The 23,838-nt window shown below is 46.2% G+C and overlaps 4 protein-coding genes across 4 annotated transcripts; 2 read left to right on the top strand and 2 right to left on the bottom strand.

Moving 5' to 3' along the window:
- Window positions 1-13: 13 nt before the first annotated feature.
- F4813DRAFT_339168 (snare-like protein) lies at window positions 14-1,358 on the bottom strand. The gene is made up of 3 exons (XM_049241227.1): window positions 1,215-1,358; window positions 658-1,110; window positions 14-404 (listed from the first exon to the last, which is right to left on the bottom strand). Exons 1-3 carry the CDS (start codon window positions 1,255-1,257, stop codon window positions 301-303), a joined length of 600 nt encoding a protein of 199 aa, XP_049101602.1. The 5' UTR covers window positions 1,258-1,358; the 3' UTR covers window positions 14-300.
- Window positions 1,359-2,113: 755 nt separating this feature from the next.
- F4813DRAFT_401626 (Pkinase-domain-containing protein) lies at window positions 2,114-5,323 on the top strand. Its single transcript, XM_049248431.1, has 7 exons — window positions 2,114-2,445; window positions 2,574-2,655; window positions 2,714-2,863; window positions 2,925-3,318; window positions 3,378-3,793; window positions 3,844-3,981; window positions 4,042-5,323. The coding sequence occupies exons 1-7, from the start codon at window positions 2,267-2,269 to the stop codon at window positions 4,810-4,812; spliced, it is 2,130 nt and encodes a 709-aa protein (XP_049101601.1). The 5' UTR covers window positions 2,114-2,266; the 3' UTR covers window positions 4,813-5,323.
- Window positions 5,324-12,545: 7,222 nt separating this feature from the next.
- F4813DRAFT_379841 (serine/threonine-protein kinase hal4) lies at window positions 12,546-14,074 on the top strand (the record flags this gene model as incomplete). Its single annotated transcript, XM_049245503.1, has 2 exons — window positions 12,546-13,880; window positions 13,943-14,074. 2 exons carry the CDS (start codon window positions 12,546-12,548, stop codon window positions 14,072-14,074), a joined length of 1,467 nt encoding a protein of 488 aa, XP_049101600.1.
- A 1,458-nt stretch (window positions 14,075-15,532) lies between these two features.
- On the bottom strand, window positions 15,533-16,703 carry F4813DRAFT_387740 (FabD/lysophospholipase-like protein; the record flags this gene model as incomplete). The annotated part of the gene is made up of 4 exons (XM_049246596.1): window positions 15,533-16,082; window positions 16,146-16,366; window positions 16,420-16,574; window positions 16,649-16,703. The coding sequence occupies 4 exons, from the start codon at window positions 16,701-16,703 to the stop codon at window positions 15,533-15,535; spliced, it is 981 nt and encodes a 326-aa protein (XP_049101599.1).
- Between the last annotated feature and the right edge of the window lie 7,135 nt (window positions 16,704-23,838).

The following is a 23,838-nucleotide window of genomic DNA, read 5'->3' as shown; positions in this document are numbered from 1 at the left end:
TCCGGAAGGGGTTTAATGATACCATCTCCAGCTCTTAGCTCCAATGCCTTGTTTTGCAGTTCATGCTAACTCCAAATATTTCAGCCATGTGTACGCGGTGCCGGGAAAGTGATGCATCTCTATGCTGTCCCTCTACCCACCCATATATATCCTCTCTTCTGGGACACTTATCCGCAGCATTGATTAATTCGTCAGCCTCCAGGCTAACCAGGAATAAACTACCTAAGGGCTAAGTTCACTCCCTCGGTTACCCAAGGCCGGTATTATACCACGCTGTCTATTCTCTATCGTGGCAAGCCGTCACATCAGGCCTCTGATAAACTTATCCAGCCCCATCTCGAACATCTCGTTCTTCACGCCGTCGCCGCCTTTGTGCTCGACTGGGGAGAGGGGGTTCTTGACGACTAGGACGTAGTGATGTTAGCATTATTCAGGTTTTAGGGACACGGCGTTCCCCCGTCCAGCCATTTGCTATAATCTCATGACTCGGATGATATCGTAGCTAGATATCTTCAAGTTGTCTCTTGATCCAAGCCAAGCCAAGACTAGGACAAGTCCCCTCCCTTGCCTCACCACCATCCCTCTTCCAGCATCTCCCCCCGCCGCATCCTTGTGTAGCATAAAACACCACGAAAAGAAGATCCGGACTAGACTCACCGTACTCGACCCAGAGGTTGATATAAATCTGGTGCAGGACGTTGCGCATGCTGAGGGCGCCGGGCTCGGTAAGCATGGCGAAGCGCAGGTTGGTGGGGGTCTCGTAGTAGTGCAGCTTGTAGTGGGCGGTGCGAAAGGCGATGAAGGCGTCGTCGTCGCCGCCGAGCTTGCGCACCATGTTCCGCAAGCTAAACACGGTGCCGAAGATCAGCTTCGCGTCATTCTCGTTCTTCCGCCGGGTGATAGCAGCAGCGGCGGCGGCGGCGGCGGCGGCGTTTGCGGGAGAGGTGGTTGTCGAGGGGGGTGCGGAGGACGGCGCTGCTGTGGTTATTGTTGCGGCGGCGGAGGCGGCGAGGGACGCGGGCTGTTGCGATTGGGGCCGCGATGACGGGGGCGGGCCGGCGATGCTGGATGAGGGCCGGGGGACCCAGAGCTTCGAGTATACGCACTCGGCTGCGCGGTGTTAGGGGTTAGTTGTTTACATAGCAGAGAGCTGCGTGTAGCATCCGATCTAGGATCTGTGTAGGCACGGCAGGGTAGGGTCGAGGTAGTCTTACTATGGCGGTCGAAGATGTAAAACGAATAGACCTGTATAGGCATGGCGGCTATGTAGTAGCTAACTCCAGCGCGGGTCGCAAGCTGGGGAAATCACATGCCCGTGGCGGAGGGACGAGAGTGGGATAGGGACTGGATTGTCGCTGTTGCGGTTTGGCGATGCAGGTGCTAAAAATAATGGGAACTGGGAACTAGGAACTGGGAATTGAGACAGCGGCCGGCAAGTCGGCATATGCTACGTTAGGTACCTATGTACCTACTTGAACCAATATTTGCGGGCCGGTCCAGGGGGGAAGGCAGGGAGGGGTCCAGCCTTCCAGCCTTCTTACCTTGAATCTTCAAGCAAGACTAAAACTTACAGTAGGTAGCACTTACAGTAGCGTCGCTATCAACTGATGTACATGTAAGACATTTAGAAGTATGTACCTATACTTTATTTTTAATAGTTAACTAAAACATTGAAACTACCTACACATCATCAACCACGTATCCATATCAATTAAAAGGGGACCCTATTTCGTTCAATTACCGGCATTACACATTTACATGTAGGCATATATGTAGGTATTCAGCTGTTCAAGGGTCAAGTATGCTGTCGTGTGTCAAAACGTACTTACCAAAGCTCTTATCTTCCAGTTGTTAGCCCTGGAAACACCTCGAGTCCCAGCGGGGATGTGATGCAGCAGCAGCAGCAGCAACAGGGATCATGGGAGTGCAGTTGGGGGCCATGATTTGCCCAATCGCCGAATTAACTGCCTTTGGGCTGAACCTCTTTTAAAATCCATTGTGCCGGGGTCCGGGGGAGTGAGAAGAAGGAATGGTGCAGAAAGATACCTAACCGTTACTTACATACATATGTAAAAGGCCATCATTTCTACTATTTTATCTAATCTTTGGTCTTTTGCCGTTCATATTTCTCATATTCCTCAAGTTCCTCAAGTTCCTCATCTTTTATTTATATTAACAAACTGGAAAGTCATGCGCCAAGAACAGAATCGACTCTTCAATATCTGATGTTCGCCATTCCCTCGAACAGATAAACGAAACCGCCACGATGCAATCCTCATCCAACACAACCTCGGCTGCCACTACGCCATCGCTCAAGGAACTTATCGAATCAGGAGGATCCGAAGAACGACTATTCGACAGAACGCATAGCTTACCCCTGTCTCCGCATATTATGATTCAGCAAGATGCGGATGGGTTCAGTCGACCGTCCTTTGCCCCTCACTTGTGAGTCTTCGAAGCATATTATATAAGTCGAGACTTCGTCGGTTTTGCCCCGCGATTTGTCTTGGCCGTCTAGCGGATTGTATGTATATGGATGGATGTGTGGCTAAGACATCGAACGCTTCGCCTAGGTCTGCACCGCCCGACGTATCTCATTTCAAAAGCCCCATGAGGCATCACAAAAGGACGCCGTCTCAGCATCGCGAAGTGAAGGTCCGTAGAGAAAGGAATGAAACTTACTACGTCGTCGTGAACTGAGATCCCGTCGCAGGAAACCCTCAACGCCAAGACCGAGTATACGAACGATGAGACAGATGGCAGGTCGCAACAGACCATCAACCAATACACCATTCGAGAGGAGATTGGAAGAGGTTCCTACGGCGCCGTACATCTTGCTACCGACCAATTCGGAACCGAATATGTAAGCGCACGCCGCCGGTTTCGGGTTCATGAAGCCATCTAACCACTCTTCGTATAACTAGGCTCTTAAGGAATTCTCAAAATTGCGCCTCCGAAAACGAGCCCAGTCGAATATCTTGAGAAGACCCGAAGGTGGGAGGCCGCGATCACTTGGTCCGGGACAGGGTCTTCACAGCGCCCACAGAAAACAACTCAGCCATCATGAAATTGCCGAAGCAAAAGATGCCCTCTTTCTAATACGAGAGGAGGTTGCCATCATGAAAAAGCTCAATCACCCTAACTTGGTACAGTTATTCGAAGTATTAGATGACCCTGAAAACGACTCCTTATACATGGTCCTGGAAATGTGTAAGAAGGGCGTTGTTATGAAAGTCGGGTTAGACGAGCAAGCAACTCCCTACGACGACGAACAATGTCGTTTATGGTTTCGCGATCTCATCTTGGGCATAGAATACCGTAAGTTCATATCGAGGCACGGGTCCTGTCGCACGTCCATTGACTCTATATTGTCTTAGTACACGCTCAAGGTATTATACATCGTGATATCAAGCCCGACAACCTCCTACTAACAGAAGACGATATACTCAAGATTGTCGACTTTGGAGTGTCCGAGATGTTCGAGAAACCAGATCACATGATGACCAGCAAATCTGCAGGCTCTCCTGCTTTCTTACCACCCGAACTTTGCCAGGCCAGGCATGGTGATGTACCGGGCAAACCAGCTGACATATGGTCCATGGGGGTTACTTTGTACTGTCTCAAATATGGTGGACTACCTTTTAAGCGGGACAATGTGCTGGACATGTATGATGCGATCCGTACCGAGGAAATTCGAATACCCTCCGATAACGAAGATCCAAACTTCGTAGACCTCATCACCAGGATTCTAGATAAGAACAACGAGACAAGACTGACTTTACGAGAAATAAGAGTAAGTCTACCAATACCTAGTCTTAAAACAATGAATACTAAATCGAGCAGAATCATCCTTGGGTTACAAAAGAAGGCTCTGATCCTTTGCTCTCCGAAGAAGAAAACTGTTCAGATATGGTAGGGCCGCCGAATGCCCTGGAAGTTAACCACGCATTCACGCGAAAGATGGACCACCTGATGTGTGTGGTAAGAGCTACCTGTCCCTATAAAAGCCATTTCCAAAGACTTACCTGAGTTCGACCTTAGTTGAAAGCAATTCACCGGTTTAAGGGTCTCGTTTCTAAAAGTCGAGTTGCGACGCCCGATATTAAAGTAGCTCAAATATCTCACGCGCCGGAAATCGTACGAGAGGCTATTCCGGAAGATACAGAAACAACCACATCGTCGATTGCAGAAGTCTCGGCCATCGCGCAATCGACACATCAAAGATCGATCGCGGAAGAGGCTGCGGAGCTTATCAAGCAGCGCAGAGATTTCCTTGAAGCTCAAAAGCACGCATTGACTCACCCACTGGCATCGCCCGGGGCAGAAGAGAAGGGCCATGCTCACGACATAACGGATAGGGCACCGCTTTTCTTAGGTATCGGCATGGGAGGACACGACGGATTCACTGCCTCTGAGACTGAGGCTGACATCGTGTCTGACTCGCCTACCGGTATCGATTTTGATATCTATGACCGTGCTTTCGAGACGGAAATCAAACGTATCCGTTCCGATAAGAAGAAAGGCCGGGCTAGGACCTATTTCACGAAATTTGTAGGGCCTCAAGAGAGGGGCAAGTATACCGGCGACGATTATATGGTATTGGAGGCTGCGAAGTCACCAACCTCCAGTTCGCCAGCTTCAGGAGGGGGGTTAAATTTTATAGACAGAACGATGGAGCGCGTGGACCGGGAGGGGCATGAAGTTCAGGATGGTGCCAGGAAGGCATTCGATGCCGCCAAAGAGACAGGACATAGGTTCGCGAACCTAGTCATGGCCGCGACCAAGGACCTAAAGGAAAGAAATACGAACTAGAAGTAACGCTTCGTGAGCATTTTGAAGTCTCTGGGCGGGGCGGGCAGCGTAAAGAGGAGGCAAAAAGGGGGTTTGATGTTTCGTATTCAAGCCGTCACGATATGACGCGTCACTCGCTCGCTCGCGAGTAGTTCCCCTCTAGGTTGTTAAAGCTATCCGTCCAGGTAATAGCAAAAGCAAAGGGCGATAGAAGCGCCGTTGCGTATATGTAATCAAGCAGAGCGGGCGTTTCGGGCCAGGATGGAAAGGCAGGAAAAAGTGGATTTGGGACGGGCGGATACGATTGTCGGTTCTCACCACACTATCAAATATAACAATTCCCTTATTGCGCTGGTTCGCGGGATTACATGTGATAGGAGAATATAGGAGAATATAGGAGAATATAGGAGATAGGTTAGAGTAGCTTCCATTGCCCATCCACGCACCCGTTAAAATTCCCCTACTCGTAAGATATAACACCTACCTACCTACACAAACTGATCTTCGCTTCTCCCTCCTAAAACTCGGATACAGCTACCGAAGGGGGTTTGAGAGCTGTTGACTTATTTGGGGCATAACTATGTGAATCACATTTATTCTATTTGTCTGCCGCACCTGCTCACCCGCCTACCCTTCTCCTCCGTATGTATGTATGTATGTGTGCGTGTCTAGCCCCTGGACAGGCAGAGTGATGATACGTACGTGCTGCGTAGCATATGCACGGCATGCACACCATCGCGTTACTTGCAGAGAGTTCCCTCGTTGCCGGTTTGGGAAATACTTGCTCAACCTACTTGCATATGTAGCAGTTGAGCTCCTGCGTAGGTATGTGTGTATATATGCTCTGTATAGGCTGGTATATAGGTAAGGTATATTGATGGATATATTGGTACCGAATGCAGATGTCTCCCTAGACAGCATTCCTCACCGCGGGAATAAGCCAGCTCAGCTCACCACACCTCAGTGCTTGTACATGGCATACGCAGTATACATAGTATTGACTTAAGAGAAGGGCAACAGGGAAGGAAGAGGAGGGAAGAGGAGGGAAGACAACTAGCCAGCCGACCAGCAGGGAATGCACGTAGGCAGGCCAAAGAAAACGCGACATCTCGAGCACGTGTATGAGTTGACGAATATAGTAGGCTGAGAAAATAGGAAGACACAATGTAGGCTACGTTGGCGAGGCTGACGGACGTCTTTGAAGCGGTCATACACCGCTAATCATCCGTTTGGCTATCATCGCCGATGTTTCATAATAGTAACTGACAGGGGGCAAGGCTGTTTATAGAGATGAGGGATATGAAGATCGATCTAGCTTTTCATTAGTAGATATTCTGGGGGGGGGATAAGCAAATATGTCAAACCTGTCTAGTTGTTTGTTTTTGTGTGCTTGCTTGTCTGTTAGAAAAAGACTTACAACCATGTAAGTCCTAGGGATATCGTCCACCTCGCGCTTTGGAGACTGGAGACTGGAGACTGGAGACTGGAGACTGGGGACTGGGGACTGGAGACATCCCCTCCGTCCCTCCTATTGCAATCCTTTTCATCTCTCTGTTTCCCTCCATCTGCTTCTACTCCTCCTCTTTTGTCCTGTGCCGCCTATGCATGTTTGTATATGTATAGGTAGGTAGGTAGGTTAGGTAATTAGTTAGTTCGAAAGTAACCAACTCCAAAGCCCTACTCTACCCTCTCGAGGTAACCTAACCCCAGATTTCTTTACTACCGCACCACACACCTAAAGGGAAAATAATAATAAAAGAAGCCGGTCCCGTTAAGCGAGACAACTCTAGATCACCCGTCAAGCCTGGCCTTCTTCTGGCACTTTCGGCCGGTGATTCCAACGAACCAAGTGCAGACCTTGGCGCCGCGCCCCTTTTTATTTTTATTTTTTGTCTCGCTGATTGCAGACCCGTTTACTCGAAATCTTGATTCTTGTCTTGCTTGGCTTCGGCAATTGATAACCGGGGTGGGAACGGCCCGTCGCAAGAAAACGCCAACATTTGAACGTATGTATCTAGGAGGCTGCTGCTGTGTCAATCAGCTAACGATATATTCCCACCGTACAAGACTCGGCAAACCCCCCTTTTCTATATCCCTGACCTCCTTCGTAGACTTCTTTACCTTTCGGGGATTACCTTACCAGCCTGAAACATCGATATCCCACGTTTTTAAACCTACCTAGGTATGTAAGGATACACCGGCGTTCCGCACATATTTTAGCATAGATATGGGGGCGAGGGATTTATTGAGGCGATAGCCGCAACCCGCATGGATGGCTACGCCGATGATTGGGCGTTGTCCCCAAATAGCAAGTACAATATAAAGCTATCCCGCATATGACACCACTAAGCGACCGTACGACTTAGCAGGGGACTGAAATGCCCCCTCTGGTCCCCTGGTCCTTGACATCTCAAAGAGGTGTTCTATGGTTGTATATCCCCAGGTTTTCCCGTCTCTCCATGTATGTGAATGGCATGGGATGGCATGGGATGCCACTATACTATACGTGTGACGATCGAAGCGACTGGATAGCACCCCCAACATCTAGAACCAGTCGATAATTTCCCCGGTAATCTCGTCTGAATTAATTGCGCCGTGTGGGTGCACAACAAAGGCCGGTTGCTTTTCACGTTACCATCTGATGTTATAATGACTACCTAAACAGGCTCAAGATGGAAACCCTATCCGACATATCGAGGAGCCTTGATTGATAAGGAGACCGGATAGACGCGCCCTCTTACTATGTACGCCTTCACGGTACCCGTCATTATTCTCGATACCCCGTATCTAACCGGTCGACGATGAATATTCTTTTTTCTTTAAGCACTCCGCAGAAGAGTGGGAGAACATCAAGTTCAAAGCATTGCTTACCCGGTACGAGCGGTGTGGCACAAGATGCGAATTCGGAGGCTTCCAGCTCGACCGCAGGAGTCGGTAGGTATGTATTATATGCAGTCCTGAATATCATTACCTGAGATGCATGGTGAATAGAAAGTGAACCGGTATAAAATTGGTATGATGCTCAGGTCGGGAACGGGGAGCCGTATTGCTTTGCGGCGTAGATTAGGTTAGTAGCATCGAATATGGCCATAATGATCGGCACAAAACGCATTGTGCGACATGTGGTTATCGGGATTCTAGGTATCTAGGCATCTGATCTTCATTGCATGGTGGCCAAAAGCCTTGGCATTGACAATCCGTCCGCTTCGGCTTTGTCGATGGACATGTAAGAATTTCATTGTTATGTTACCTTTACCTTTTCTTATTCTTCCTTTTCTTTTCCCTGCGAATGCGCCGTCGCGGATGCGGGACGCGCAGGATGGTTGCAGATGAAGGAACGGCCATTTGACAGGGACGTATTAGACGTCCAGTTGCTGCTGATGGGATGATCAGATAATGCGTGTTCCCGATATCGTTTTGTGTCCATATGCACTAATTCGCAAGGATGGTTGAAATATGTACGTTGGTCGGATTGATATCCTAATTTGTTAGATGTGGACAAGCTTAAACAGAAGCTTGTGAAATTGTAAAATTGTAAAATTGTAAAATTGTAAAATTGTGAAGTTGTGAAGTTGTGAAATTGTGAAAACCAGATTCATGACGTCAGCTACCAAAGCAGTAATGAATCCGGAAGACAATTCGAACGGAGGGATAACCGCTAGGAATCTGTTCCATGTGAATTGCCCCGATGTTTTCCTGTATGTAGAAGTGGAATATCGTGGTTGACATCGATAGCTGCATATTGGGGCCAAGAGCCACTCATTCCAGTAATCAAAGGCCGCACACGAGATCTCATTTCCCGAGTAGATCGGAATAAGTTTCTGTCATAACTCGCCAACCCCTCCCAAACTCCTGGGTCCAATTGAGATCTCATCTAGTCGAGAGCCAAGTCTCCGTAGCCCTACGATATACCTGTAGTACACATATGTAGGGAAACTTCCGGATGTCAGAACCGATTCGGAGCGGAAATCTACCTAATCCACTCCATTTTATGTAATCGTATAAGCGGATATGCAGCTGCTGTGGAGGCGGTTTGGAGGCCTCCTGGGTGATAATAGGCCAAAGAGAAAACTAAGAGCGCGAAAGGGAGCGAAAGGGAGGAAAGCTTGGCATATGGGTGGAACAGCTCCGGCCCGCATAAAAGAGAAAGCTTTCGTGCTCGACTCGGTTATGCATGTACTGTAGCTGTTAGCTATAGCTGTAAGCTGCCTAGGTAGGTATGTAAGTATGAAGAAGAAAAAAAGCCTTCGACAATTCATAACTAGCCTACAGCAGCAAGGATAGCAATATGTACAGTGATCCACCAAACAGCAGTCAAGGCTCTGTAAGCAGCAGTGCAGTAACAATACGGAAAGAGGGAATAATTATGACATTTTTTACTAAATCATCGATGCATATGTATTGGGGCTCCCCTGTCTGTACCTACCAAAGCAATGCCTAGCGGAGAAGCGGCAGGCTATGTAGTAGTATAGGGGACAATCTTGTAGCGGTGAGCGTATCCGGATTGATTATTTTGTGCGTTTAGAATGGCGCCGAGTTCAAGGCGATTGATACTCGTAATATGTGGTCTTAGTGCGGCGTAGCCGAGCTAGATTGCAGCACGAAGGCGGTCCAGATCTAGTCGTTCCAATATCTCCTTGTTAGGTTTTTAGTCTTAGTCGAGGGCGAGAAATGCCTCATCCAGTACACGTAGTCAGCGGCAGAAGAAGAAAAATCACCATGCAACGCTCAGATAACAGTTTGTGATGCTCCCGTAAGCTACTGCAATCAGTTAGATAGGATGTCGTCCTTCCGAGGTGGGTATGGTGCCATTTTGAATAAGGTTCCTTTGATGTACAGTCGGTAGTCAGACAGAAAATTAGAGGATGAGATATAGAGTAGTACCAGGATAAAAGAAAAAAGGTAGAAATGCGTGACATATGGGTTCCGTCATAAGAAAAGAGGGTACATATCTTAATGAGTGGGAAAAGCTAAAGTGTCTTTATTTGGTGAAACGAAACGAAACGATAAAACCGATGATAATATTTAGATTTATCTGGTCTGGGCGGAGGCAGCAGGGCTCACGAGATAGATCGGAGCAAGAGTGTCAGTCGGGAATAATCGTTGTTAATCTGGCATGAGGCTCTTTGTCAACTAGGCGGGTTGGATGACCTCGTGGCATTCTCGATACAACGCAACATATGCCTTAGTTAATTAAGCGAGTGTGGGAATATTATTTCTCTTTCGTCTTATTTAGGATGGGGGGTTAGGGGGGGTGATGAGAGGTCGAAGGGTAGTAAATGGGTAGTAAATGATTAGATTGACTTAGATGGACGGTTCGGAAGGGATGGATCGTGTCACGATGCTCTTTTCATTTTAGATGCGAATAAGGCTAGCCATTTATACCTAGGTACATAGGTACCTACCTTAAGGTATGTAGCTTGCGCATGCAGATTCGAGATTGCCTACTGGGGAACTACCTAGAAAGCCCACCAATTGTAGCTTCTGCAGTTCCTGTTACGTGCAGATGCTTCTATCGTAGTTGCGACCTCTTGCGTAACCACTTTATACTGGGGTAGATACCTAGGTACGTACTACCTAAGATACGGGTCCCTCGGGTTCCCTCTCGCGGACACAACAACATGAGTATATTGCCAAACAGGTAAAACTTTGATTTTAAGAGCTTAGTTAACCAAATAGAAAGGAACAACATCTTCAAGTTTTCATTTTGAGATACCATCTTACAGTTGCTTGTACAGATATATAACTTTTATGTTAGCAATATAATGTCGCGTTTTGTATTACAATTAATATTTAATATTTAATTACCAAATGATATTCACTTACGGGCTAGACAATACATGTATTGTGCATCTGAGGTGCGTCACTCGTCCCGCAGCTGAGCCCAGGGTTTTTCACTGGTCTTCGGTACATATGTACGTACAGTACCCAAATAGGCAATGCAAGTTACATCCATGTAAGGAAATGTCAAAGCTGACTACCTCGATGTATAGCCTACAAGCCTTTCGTAAAGTAAAATTTAGGTGAGCTGTTAAATACAACGTATAACAGCAACGGGAAAGTACTGTGTACATACCTACCTACATGTAGGTAGCCATACAGCCGTACAGCCAGCAAGACAGCCAGAAAGGTAGAAACCATCCCACTCATTAGCATGCATCCCGCGCTGTATTGGTCATACCTACATACCTACACTACATAGAGACATGATCACCTTCACCTTTCCTTACTTACCTACTTACATACACACATACATAAACATATACCTGGGTAGTTAATAGTAGGAAAGTTACCTCGCTGATTTTCCCTGCATAACGCAAGCGTATCAATTGTATATACATACATGGAAGATACGGACAGATACGAATACAAAACCCTGACATCACCTACACCCCAGAGCGTCCAATACCCTTTTTTCTGGCCCTCCTTTCTCGCGAGCAACAATCAATCGGTTCGTTCCTAGAATTAAAAATTAAAAAATCCGTCTGGTTTATTTGAGGCCTCTCTCCACTTGTATCGATTCAACCTGGCTTCCCACGAATCTTAATTCTAGCTGCTTCCGTCCTCCGCGCACACTCCCTTTGGTCCTGGCTTCTGACAATGACAGTCTTCACTTCGTCAAAACGTAGTTTAGTTAGCCATCGCTCGCGCCTCCTCTAACATTAGCTGGAACCCTTCCAAGGTTCCTATCGATTCGCCTATAAGAAAATCATCATAACGTTGCTGTCCAAAATCGGCTCGTTGGCGACGTGCTCCTCCTACCTTGAACTAGAACTGAAACTGAAACCAAACCATCATCGTCATCACTATCATCATCATCTTCTTCTTCTTCTTTAAATCTCTCCCTTCTTACTGTGTGACTTACCCACACTACCCGCTACCTGCTACCGGCTACATCGTTAGATCCCCCTTACTGTTACCGAAAGAAGATACCTACATGGATGTAGCTTAGCCAGCTGCCAGCTGTACCGACATCACCTAGACACCATCCTGCTCAACTGGAACTCGATATTGGCGCTAAAAGACAAGGCTTAAACTTTATCTAATATTCAATTCTACGCTATTCGCTATTCATCAGGGAGACACAAACAATACCTTACGTTTAAAGCCTCTTTTTAATTCTACATTTCGAGACTTGTTTATTAGTTACTTATTTATTTATTTTTCTTGTCTCCCACGTTGCCATTCACCATCCGCCATCCGCCATCCGCCATCCACCACCCACACGAATATCCGGGCCTGTCTCCAGATTCCAGCAGCTCTCTCCAACAGCAACAGCAAACCCGCACCATAACCACTTTTAATAGTTTGGACGACCTAAACTCTGCAGCGCCTAGAGCTAAACTGCTAAACTACTAGTATCACACTACTAGTATTCCAGTATTCCAGTAGCCCAGTTCGCCTCCCCACACTCTTGCCCTACTTTGATTATTAACTTTCCTGTCACTGGAAACTACAAATTGCCATCCGCCCGCTTCTAATTAATTTCTCTTTCATTCTCGCTTCCCTATTGCGAAAATCCCCCAAACGCGATCAAAGCTGTTTTGCAATCCGTCTTTAGTGTCGCCAACACTTGGGCGCAGCCCACCAAGGCGACCTCGAGCCGCCAACTAACCTTCTCGATTCGCCGAACTGACCCTTCTCTCTCTCCACGCCGTTTCTCCGTCGCCAAGTCACTTTTTTCCTATTCGAGACTTGATCCATAACTACAACGTCCCGCCCTAGTTAACGAACTCGCAATGCCGATTTCAGAGATGTCGAGCGCTTCGGAAAAGACGGTCTCTCCCAGCGCCTCCAAGCAATCTTCCATAAAATCCGTCGAACTTTCCACGCGATCTCCGAAATTACGACCACAAAATGGCCAACCCGTTGGCGATGCCTCCCATGCCGAGGCTCAGCCGAAGCAACCCGAGAAGGCTTCCATCAAGGACAGGTTAACCCGAATGTTTTCCAATAAGGAAGAGATGCCTAGATCCGTCCTTGTCGATACGACGCAACCATCTAAGCGCATCGTTCCGAGCCCTTCTCCCAGTCAGACTGGTGTTAGCACGCCCGCAAAGCCGGGCGGACCGGCTCGTAAGCCATCCTCTGCTGATCCGCCTATCGCATCTAAACCAATACCCTACCAGCGATTCGTTGTAAATCTAGAAGTTCCCGGCGGCCATGAACATCATCTCAAGGGTAGCAAGCGACAAGAGAAGCTCTCTGATATGTGGAAGTCTCTACTTGGGAGAAAGCAAGACCAGCCAGCTGAAGCTGATTTGTCATTGGTCTCCAGTTGGGTTGACACCCTTAAGCAGGAGAAAGAGTCACTGGCCAGCGACAAGAGAGGAGGTCCAAACCACAGCATTACTCTAGTCGAGAAGTATGGCAAATGCCAAGAGGTGGTGGGTCGTGGTGCTTTCGGCATCGTAAGAATATCGCATAAGAAGATGGAGAACGGAGAGAAGCTCTTTGCAGTTAAGGAATTTCGCCGCCGGCCAGAGGAAACGGAGAAAAAGTATAGCAAACGCCTGACGGCAGAGTTCTGCATATCTTCCTCTTTACGTCACCCTAATGTCATACATACACTAGATCTACTTAAGGACCAAAAAGGTGACTACTGCGAGGTCATGGAGTATTGCTCCGGTGGTGATCTCTACACGCTCGTCCTCGCCGCTGGGAAGCTGGAGGTGATAGAAGCCGATTGTTACTTCAAGCAAATGATGCGCGGCGTTGAATACCTACACGAGATGGGAGTCGCACACCGCGATTTAAAGCCTGAGAACCTACTTCTAACGAGCCATGGTGCCTTAAAAATCACGGATTTCGGCAACGGTGAATGCTTCAGAATGGCGTGGGAAAACGATGCTCACATGGTATCGGGTTTATGCGGCTCTGCACCTTATATCGCTCCGGAGGAATACATCGACAGAGAATTCGATGCTCGTGCCGTTGATGTCTGGGCTTGTGGTGTTATATATATGGCGATGCGAACCGGACGACACTTGTGGCGCGTTGCCAAGAAGGATGAGGATGAGTTCTACGAGCGGTACCTCGAAGGACGCCGCGATGAAGAAGGCTATGGCCCAATCGAGTCATTACACCGCGTAAGTCTCCTTCAATTTTCTAGTAGCTTATGGTTACTATAATCCTAACAAATAACATGAAGGCTCGTTGTCGCAATGTCATCTACTCTATCCTAGATCCCAATCCTGCGCGACGTATCACAGCATCGCAAGTTCTCAAGTCGGAATGGGGCCGCGAAATTAAGCTCTGCAAAGCTGGCGAAGAAGGTCTCTAAGTGATGCTGCTCTTCACGAGCGCCGTCTCTTGACTAAGGGATGAAATTTCTATTGTTAGGCCGATAACCGATCGCTATGGGCTGTTTCGTCCCTTTGGTGTCCTCAACTTTACAGAAGATGACGACCCTGATGTTCTTCGCCACCTTTTCGAGAAGACTGCTTCGCTACCAGCCATATTCAAAGCACCAGTCAGGCTCTTCATGACCCAGGTTTCATTTCATCTTGCATGGTGTTCCGGTAAAATTATGATTTCGTGCATTTCGCTTTTATTCTCGAGTTCGTATTTTTCAGTATACATTTTAGTCTCGATACTTCGGACCACGGCACCAGGATTCCACCGCGCAGGCATCAAAACAGGATAGGTAATAGATGCGCCATGCGCCATGCGCACTGCGAGTGAGCGCTAACAGAAGCGGCTCTTATCATCCATGTAAAAGGATAGAAGCATACTCGCATTTTTCCTGGTCAGCGGCAAAGAAGGGAAAAGGAACTGGGCGGCTGAGCTGTGTTTTTTTTCCCCTCTACGTTCGCTCGTTCGGTTAGCACGTCTTTAAGGGCGAATGTAATAGCTATGATCCGGTTTGTTCATTAGAGGACTCGGATTCAGAGCATTTTAGATAGGCGATTCAGTCCAAATTCTGAGGCTTGCCTTGGCGTCTCGTGTCATGGGGGTTGGAGGTTGGCATTTACCAGCGACGAAAGAGCCGTTCGATCCGTATGATCCGCGACGGAGCGGTGATGTCTCCACAATACAGCACATTGCACGCATGGCAATTGTTTCATTTTCTATCCAAGCCAAGAGTGAAGATTCTCATTAGCGTACTCATTTGTCGTGGTCTTTCCCCTTGCGTGATGACATGAATATATGTTGACTTGGAGCAGTTGGTGTACGCTGAGTAGGTCTGGTTAAAGAAGCATGGCGCATATGTTTGATAGACCGTACGGCAATGCCGGCTGGGGGTAAGCTTTAAAAGGTCAGGTTAAAGGGCATTGAAATCTTGTATTACTATGTATGATGATTATATCGAATTAGAAGATTATAGAGTCTTAATTTATAGTAATGTATGAATAATTACCTAACTATACTAACTACACTAAGTGTCTTAACTCTTTCATGTACCACCATAGGATCTAGAGACTGGAACTTGGGATTTCCTTATCGTCACGTTAAATAATTTAACAACTTAATACGTATATTTTTACCTAGTTCCTTCCATACCTAGGTATACTTTAGTAATTGTCGAATGTAACCGCTTGCCGCTCTCTGCCCCACCACCGCAGACGATTTACCGGTACCCGCTTTATTTAGAAGAGAGCGGATTGAATCCCATACATATGCTGAATAAGCAATTAATAGCTGGGCTATATCACATGATCCACCCCGCCGAGTTAGATCCATACCTACCTATCATATTCCCACCACTGCCACTTCATACATTGGTACATTCGATCTGTTCTCATCTGAGGTGCGTCGCACAATCCTTGAGGTCTTCGGCCATTTTTTGTAGATAAGATTCGGTACTACTTATCATGACATCCACCTTCTCCCACTCATCGAGCCTCACGTCCCCTATACCTGTAGGGCTACAACGGAAGTACTTGCCCTTAAATCCAGCATCAGGCGAGCAATATATCTTCTTGAATTGTTCAGCCACATGTTCTGCATCTGTCATGATCTTCGCGTAGGCCTTAGCTACCGACATAAGGCTATTTCTTAAGGTTATAGGGCCCGGTATTCCCGTCCCTATGCTGACTATACAGGATACCTCTAGATCCGGAAATGCGGTCTGGACTTCATCGACAAGCTCGAATATCGGATTGTTACTCCTAAGCGCGCCGTCACGAAATGTGCAACCGCTGCTGAAGGTGATAGGGTCAAAGAAAGTAGGCGCTGCTGATGTTGCCCGTGCTGCTTCCCAGATGCGGCAGTTCGAGGCCTCCTCGATACTAGAATGATAGTTCCTTAGTCGTCGCGTGTCTGCGTTCGACATGCTGGCACAGACAAACCTAGCACCTAGATTTAAGCATTCTTCCAGATATGAACGGACGGCCCGAGTACTCATAGCTTACATCTTGCACTCAGGGTCCTCCTCGAGCAGGGCTGCGTCTGTATCCCTAAGACGGTCTTGTACCAAGCCACGGATCTTGTCTTCAAGTACTTTGTAATCAAACGTTGCCCTTCCAATTATATTGAAGAAGGTACGGCCTAGGATCTTCGTCCATAATGAGATCTTGAAGACATCCTTAGACATGTCAGTGTATGCCTCGATGCATGATGACACGTCCATCCTCTAAAAAACATCAGTAAGCACTACACTTGAAAGCGGAAAAGGGGTGTACACACAAGCCTTCCCAACATTATTGCGATGAGACCGCCAGTACTTGTCCCAACGATCATATCAAAAACATCACAGGGTTTTGGCGGTTCTTTGGGGTTAATAAGGTGCATCAATCTCTTCAATATGAGCAAGCTAACGAGGCCTCTGACTCCACCTCCATCTACGACGATTATTGTTAGCTCTGTTTGGCTGTCTAGCTTGCGGTTGGATAGGTAACTAAACATAGGAACTCACCAAGGGCAAGCAAGCGAAGGCGTCGTTGAGGTGGTACATTTGAGTTGCTAGGCATTGTTGACCTGTCAGCGACTTTATATAAGTCAGTACCTAGTAAACACAACAAGCCTATAATATGAGTTTAGAAGTAAACGTCAAGATTGTGATATACCGAAGATATTTGGAACACATATTCCATGATAATCCAATTAATCGTTTATGACAAGAAGACATGAAGCCGAAGTTTTATTAGGATTAACTATATAGGGGCGATGTTAACAACTGACAACTACGATTTTCCGTAGAGCACCAATTACCAAAAACCGTAAATGGTAATAGTATATAGGTATACAATGAATCGAGAATTCAGAATTCGAAATTCCGAATTCCAGAAATGACAATTGACAATGAGGCTCTCTTCGTGCATATTCTTTGACAAGATTGGCCCTTTTGCTGTCGAATCAACGCTGAGATGACCTCACGCCCAACCACGCAACGCCACGCCACGCTCTTGCACCTTTTTTCGTAAGTACATTAATATATTTCTTATCGAATAAAAGGGCACGAAACAGAATACCAAAAAACGTAAAACCGAAAGACGTTTTTTGTAGGTACATTAATGTATTTCTGTCAAATAGAAAGACAGGAGACAGAATACCAAAAAACGTAAAGCAGAAAGCAGAAAGCAGAAAGCAGAAAGCAGAAAACAGAAAGACGCTTTTTTGTAGGTACATTAATATATTTCTAGCAAATAAAAAGACGCCAAACAGAATAACTACCAAAAAACGTCTTCTGCTTTACTTTTTTTCGCAGGTATATTAATACATCTATCAAATAGAAAGACACAAGACAGAATACCGAAAAACGTAAAGCAGAAAGACGTTTTTCGTATGTAAACAAACCAAAAAGCGTTGATACTGAAGTACAAGGTTTAGGTTAAGTCTTGCTAACATACTCTTTTCATAAGCTCGTTTCCCAACTGGCGCAAAAGTGAGAAAAAGAAATATCATGTAATTCTGTCCAGTCTGGTATATAAATATAACTATGACATTCTGCCAACAGATACAGTTATGTGGAATATAACATGGAGTATCATATATTTAAAGAAAAGGTGGAAATATCCAAATGAAGTAACGGCACTAACAAGACTATACTCATGATAAATATAGTCTTTTATACCTATCAAAGTCTTTAGTAGTCTGTGAGATATTGTGGCCTCGGGTTGATCGAAATAAACTAATAGGGAATTTTGACAGAATTTATCTATAGTGAGTATACCTAGTTCTTCATACTAAAGCCCACGGTGGGGGCATATTGGATTATTATAACTAACTTAAGAGTCTTTGGTGTTGCACTAATGCTGGCTTTCGCCTGCTCGCACCCAAAAGGGGTTGCACATAGGAGGTAACTAAAGAAACAGGCAAGACCAAAGATTTGATCCGAAGTACTCCCGAACAGGTAGGCTCTCTACCTATTGCGAAGTATTTTTAAACATCGTTACAATATATATTTTTATAGTGATTTTCAAGCCTCGAATAACCTTCTTATAATCTTAGAGGCTATCCTTAGTCACTCCTGGGTGCGAGAAGGCGAAAGCCAGCACTAGTAAGCTGTTTTATTTGTCATGTATGAAAGGATGGCAATGTCTAATTAAGCAAGTCTCTAATGCGTGCTTTTAGCCTTTAATTGGTTGGACTAATAGATGTTTTGTAGCGGAGGGAGTAATATACCTAATTGGTGGTATATAGTATAGTCTTGTCTTTCCCCAAGTGATTATAACTTTGATAATACTATTTATGACTTAGTAGTCGTTGATCTATTAAGACACTTAAGAATAATATCTTCGTCGTGGTCATTTAACTGCTTTTGCTAACCTAAAGTTCACCCTCTCCCATATTGCAGCTCTACATACATAATGCATCCACGGGGCGCAATATGATAAGCGGCATCACGGGCAGTCGAGGCTGACTCTATCCTGCCTATAGTATATATTTACGCATGGAATAGTCAGCCAAATATCTCAGCCCTTCATGCATTTTGTCTCCAAGCTCAGGAGGTGTGTGGCTTGGCTTCAGCACTTATACGTGGGAGTAGCTTCTGTCGAGTTAATAAATATCGACACACGCACTCGTTTAGTCATAGAAAATGTTATTCAAGCTCTTCTCTCGAAGCAGACACCTCTTCTAATATACAACAGACATTGACGACATGTCTGCTTATTAGCATATCGGGACTCAAAGAACACCAGGTTCCGATGGCGCTCCAAGTTGGTTGGAACCCCTGGAGTCAGTCTCTTTGGCCAATCATATTCCACCCCCGTGCCGTTTGATATCGAGAATATGGCAACGGCCCGTTACCAACAATGGTAAGCAGGATGAAGTTGTACATGCTATCGGGGTTCACGGTGCCTTGATCGAGCTTGAGAAATATATGTCGACAGCTGGGCTTGTGATGATTTAGATATTCTTCCCAGCAGGCCTCTAGTATAATGATGCGGCCGTACGAGATAAGAAACATCAAAGATTCTGGCAGAGAGTATATCATACCAAACCAGTCGGAGATCAAGCAGCCGTGAAAAAGTTGCTCAATATTGAATTTTCTATACGCGGCCTTAGGTTATATGCTGTCAAATTACATAGTCTTAGCCTCCTCGAGTAACTGCAATATATTTTCGTGCCCACCTTGTTTTGCTGCTAATTCATCCTCGGGTCTAATCTTGGCCCCCTTTTCGAGTAGAAGCCGTATTATAGTCTTGCGGCCGTATCTTATTGCTACTGACAACACTGATGTATAGTGGATTTTGGATACCGAACCCATCCACCCCACTGACTCTACTGGGTGGGTGACTTCGATCTTAGCTCCCTTTTCAATCAATAGTCGTACAGATTCTTCGTTGCCATGAGCTACCGCCGCCAGCAAAAGCATCTCGTTTTCTAAGCCAGAGAAATATTGTTTAGCTCCTTTTCCGAGTAGTGACATATAGAGTCTCTTCGCCACCGCCGTTACCAGCCACTCGTGCCGCCTAGGTTTCGAATTAACGTCGGCCTCCTTTTGAAGTAATAATTTTACTATTCCTTCACGACCTCTACGTGCTGCTACATATAATGGAGTTTGCCATATCGATCTTCTAGATTAAGACTGGGATATTGATTTCCAAAAATCCTGCGCCGTTTCCCAGTGTCGAAGCTTAAGAGAATCCTCATAACTTCCTCGTGATTCTCTAAACAAGCCCAACATAACGCAGATTGGACACGTGTGTCGCATTGTGTGTCGAAGTCCGGACCCCTCTCTTCTGATAGCATACAAACAACATCCTCTAGTCCCAAAAATGATGCCATCATTAACGAAGAAAATCTATTCGGGACCTCGCCTCGTTGATACGCGTTCCAGTAAATTTTGAACCACTCTTTATAGCTTTGCTCGCTTCTATTGCAAAGCGATTTTGCACAACGTACTATCTTTTCCGTATTCTGATTAGAGGCCCTACGGAAGTGAGCGGGCCAGTTCTTTGCGGCACAATCCACAAAGACCCGGAGGCTATCTTCGCCTGGATCCTTGAGTTTTGGAAAGCAAAGGTAAGTGATACATATCTCTGTAAGTGTACAATGTGATTCTGGGGGATGGGATGAGTTTTGCCATTTGAGGTTGGCGAGAATGAACTTTGGCGAGTTGTAACCCCAAAATTCTCTCGCTGTTTGATGTAACAAATAAATTTTAGAATGTACGATGGCAACGAAGAGCCCGCAAGGCCCTCTGATCGTATTGCGGAAGCGATGTTATGGCTCGAACTCGAGTTCGCTGTTGGATTCGTGTTCTTCTCTGATAGCCAGCGCTATTGCTATTTCCTGCAACGACAGTGGTCTCTCTGCTGCAACGACATCATGAAGAAGTCTTCTAGCTTTCGTAACATCGGCGCTTCTATGAAATTTTCTCGTATGCTGCCTCAACTGTCTCTGGAAGTTGGTGAACAATTGCTTTCAAGTGTCCTTTTGTAATTCCCTCGCTGTTGTTTATAACGTCAAAAACAAGGTGAACCCATAAATAAGTTCGGTGTGGGATACTGGTAAGTACGTTTTCAAGAAATTGCATTTCTCCAGCTTCGAGGTTAAGACGTTCGCCGGTTTCCTTCGCATTGGTTTTGATGACAATATCAATTTCCCTTGAGATCTTATCTACCTTAACTTCATTCGCTCCATCTAAGTGGATTTTGGGGTACTGGTTCTCAAGGAGTTGGAATCCGCGTCGAATATGACTGTATGGTCGACTGGTTAAGAGAAATTTGAGGGAGGCATTGTCTGGTCTATCCTTGTAAAGCTTCTCCAAGGCCTTCGTTAGGCGGTCAGTATCTTCGCATTCATCTAGGGCATCGAGAATGCAAATGATCTCTCCAGCACCATCACGGCATGAAATATCCGTAAGAATATCCCAAAGATTAGAGAAGGAAGAGAAAAGTTGGTTGTCACGGGTGAATTTGTCGGCAATTTCATCGGTAAGAAGAGCAGGCTTCTGGAGGAAGAGTTGATGCAATAGACAGCGCATTGCGCCTTCTAAACCCCTCTGGTCCTCAAAATCGTCTTTGAAGAAGAAGTAACATGTGGATCTCGTATCGGTAGTTGGAAGGACATTATCCACCAAATGCCTTGCCAAAACTGATTTCCCGCATCCTGGATCTGCGGATACCCAGAGTAAGCTCAAGGTTTGGCCGCATCGCCATTTTCGAAATGTCTCATGATTTGCGAACCATTCGTAGGTCCCTTCTATTCGTTCACGGTTTCTGTCCTTACGATCCTGGTACGGTACGCTGGTGAGCTCGTGAAGGAAGCGGTCACATTTGTCTATTTTATCTGTTTGAGGTATCTCATTTATGCGAGATAAGACTGTAGTTGAATTGAGGTAAGCATCGAGTAGAATGACTGGTGTAAGTCGGTCTCCCTAGACGACTTCAGCTTAATGTATAAGTCGCACTTGTCAATGAACGATAGGTAGTCCAAAGGATCTTGGCCTAGCGCAACTGGAATAATACCGTGGTCATCACGACTTCGGGACCTTCTTATTTTAAGAAAGGTAAGTTCAGTAAGCACATGATGAAAAGCATCATGAGAGCAACTATCTTCTACCACCTCCCTAATGCCTTCTTTGCGTTGTTGTACGGAGGATGCGGTCTGTCCCTTGGTATACGATGCTTCAATGGCACCTATATAAGACGAGGTGAAAGGATCTTCATAGTATTGTTTAAGCAGACCCGAGTCACACACTACCACCCTCTTGACGCTGTTGACGGTACCGCTAGAGTCATTCGGCGCTGGGATCAGACAAAATTGGTTGTCTAGAATGTTTCGGATGGCGGCAGAATTACCCTCACGATCATCATATGGGGGTAGCAAAGACTTGTCTGAAATAATCCGAGCTCGAATTTTTGTGAAGTACTCAATAAGTCTCTTGACGCTTTTGGCATTGGCCCTCGTGCCCAGCTTGGGGTTTTCATGCGCATAGACGATAAGTATGCTAGGGGAAGCCGAATGACTAAACACGTCTGTGTCTGCGAAAAATTCTAGTATCTTGAAGAATAGGCCCTCTCGCGCTAACAAGGTTATTAGTTGGTGATAGGAGTAGACAATAGCAGATGACCCATGACAAGATGGTGCCCGAGAAACGTACCAATGGTAGCTTAAACGTGTATCTTCGAAGCGCCGGGGGCCAGTACAACAAGTAAGCACACCATAGGGGTGCTTCCAATAAACCTGTTTACTATATATTACCTAGGTACGTATCAATATCATCGTGGTGAAATATACACCGGGAATGACTTGAAGACAAGATACCGAACGAACGTTGCTTCGCGAGGCTCTCAAGGCGGACACCAGGGGCCTGGGAGGCCACGAAACGACCTCGAAGTCGACTTCAACAGCATCGTGATAACAAAGCCGCCAGGCTCCATCGGCAGCCTCGAGCTCTAGCCAATTTCAGAACGGAATCGCTCGAGAATTCCAAGTCAGCCTGAAAATGAGAGAGATACCTATATATATCTAGGTCTACTGTTAGCCAAAACATACTAACAAAAAAAGGGGGGGGGCAGGATGACGTTGGGGATAGGTAGATAGATACCTAACCTAGGTAGGTACCTGAGTCATGCAAAAGGATGTTGTATTCTGTAAGATCTCATAACCCCGTTCGACTGCTAGAAATCTTAAATATACTCGCCATCTCCCACGTGCGCATAGACCGAGTTTCAAGTAAGCTGGTGAGAAACACTTCGTTTAGACCAAACCAGACGGACGAACGTTATTGCAAATCTGCCTCGGTTAGCTCTTGTTACTGGGAAAGAGATTGATATGATTTGCTGGGATGCAACCGTTATACAGCGGTAGAACCTACGGTATCGCAACGCACGGTTATATCGACTACGTGGAAGAACTCATAAGAAACTCATAAGACGTACATAGATTCAAAAATCTATTTTCACCCCAACTGTTGGAAAGAGCCATATTATGTAGGTATTTTTACCAGAACCTATTAGTTCTGAGCTCCCTCCTTATATACGTCTAGCTTCTAGACGTATCACCAGTGTACCAGTTCCCTTGACCGTAGCCTCCACAGGTTGAATAAATACACGTCCTTCCTCTTTCCCTCGGCCTGCCTCTTATCCCGTAGTCCCTGCTATATTCCACCCTTAGCAGATGTCCCACGAATCATACCCTCATTTCCCCCGCCATATCAAGAAAAATGTTTGAGATGAAAGATGGCAACTCCCAGAAAGCAACAAAAGAAAACCACTCTGAAGCATCTTTTCCCTCCGAACTACCATCAGTGCTAGGCATCAAGATCTCCAGACAAGGGACCCCAGTACAGTCGTGCTCCAGATTCTAGCATCTGGCAGCCCAAGTATGATCACCCGCGGCTTCCATATCTGCTGACGCCGTCTCAGAACGACGTACTTAGTACTAAGACATTATATCCCCCAACCCATACCCCGTATCCCTTAGATGATGGACCGACGATAGGAATATAGGAACATATGCGTAACATAGTAACGGGTATAGTCCGTCCAAATCCGACATAGCCCGTCAACAAATGCACATTGCCCTTACCAAAAATCCATATTGGAGCATGTATACACGGAAACAGGGCCGTATGTACTTCGTACCGTGGCATTAAGTCATGAAGTTGCAAATGTCCATTCGATCCGCCCCGGTAAGACCGTCGCGGGAGAT

The sequence above is a fragment of the Daldinia decipiens genome (assembly GCF_022478715.1).
Source record: "Daldinia decipiens strain CBS 113046 unplaced genomic scaffold F4813scaffold_9, whole genome shotgun sequence".
NCBI lineage: Eukaryota > Fungi > Ascomycota > Sordariomycetes > Xylariales > Hypoxylaceae > Daldinia > Daldinia decipiens.
The sequence above is the reverse complement of the archived record's forward strand: the minus strand, read 5'-3'. Positions and strand labels throughout refer to the sequence as shown.

What these genes read in the sequence shown, in the direction of transcription:
- F4813DRAFT_339168 (XM_049241227.1), bottom strand. Translation starts at nt 1,257, where the DNA reads ATGCCTATACAGGTCTATTCGTTTTACATCTTCGACCGCCATA. An exon ending in TTACATCTTCGACCGCCATA is followed by an intron (nt 1,111 to 1,214) that starts GTAAGACTACCT and finishes AACACCGCGCAG; the next exon opens with CCGAGTGCGTATACTCGAAG. An exon ending in CAACCTCTGGGTCGAGTACG is followed by an intron (nt 405 to 657) that starts GTGAGTCTAGTC and finishes ACTACGTCCTAG; the next exon opens with TCGTCAAGAACCCCCTCTCC.
- F4813DRAFT_401626 (XM_049248431.1), top strand. Translation starts at nt 2,267, where the DNA reads ATGCAATCCTCATCCAACACAACCTCGGCTGCCACTACGCCATCGCTC. An exon ending in CTCAGCATCGCGAAGTGAAG is followed by an intron (nt 2,656 to 2,713) that starts GTCCGTAGAGAA and finishes ATCCCGTCGCAG; the next exon opens with GAAACCCTCAACGCCAAGAC. An exon ending in TGGACCACCTGATGTGTGTG is followed by an intron (nt 3,982 to 4,041) that starts GTAAGAGCTACC and finishes GTTCGACCTTAG; the next exon opens with TTGAAAGCAATTCACCGGTT.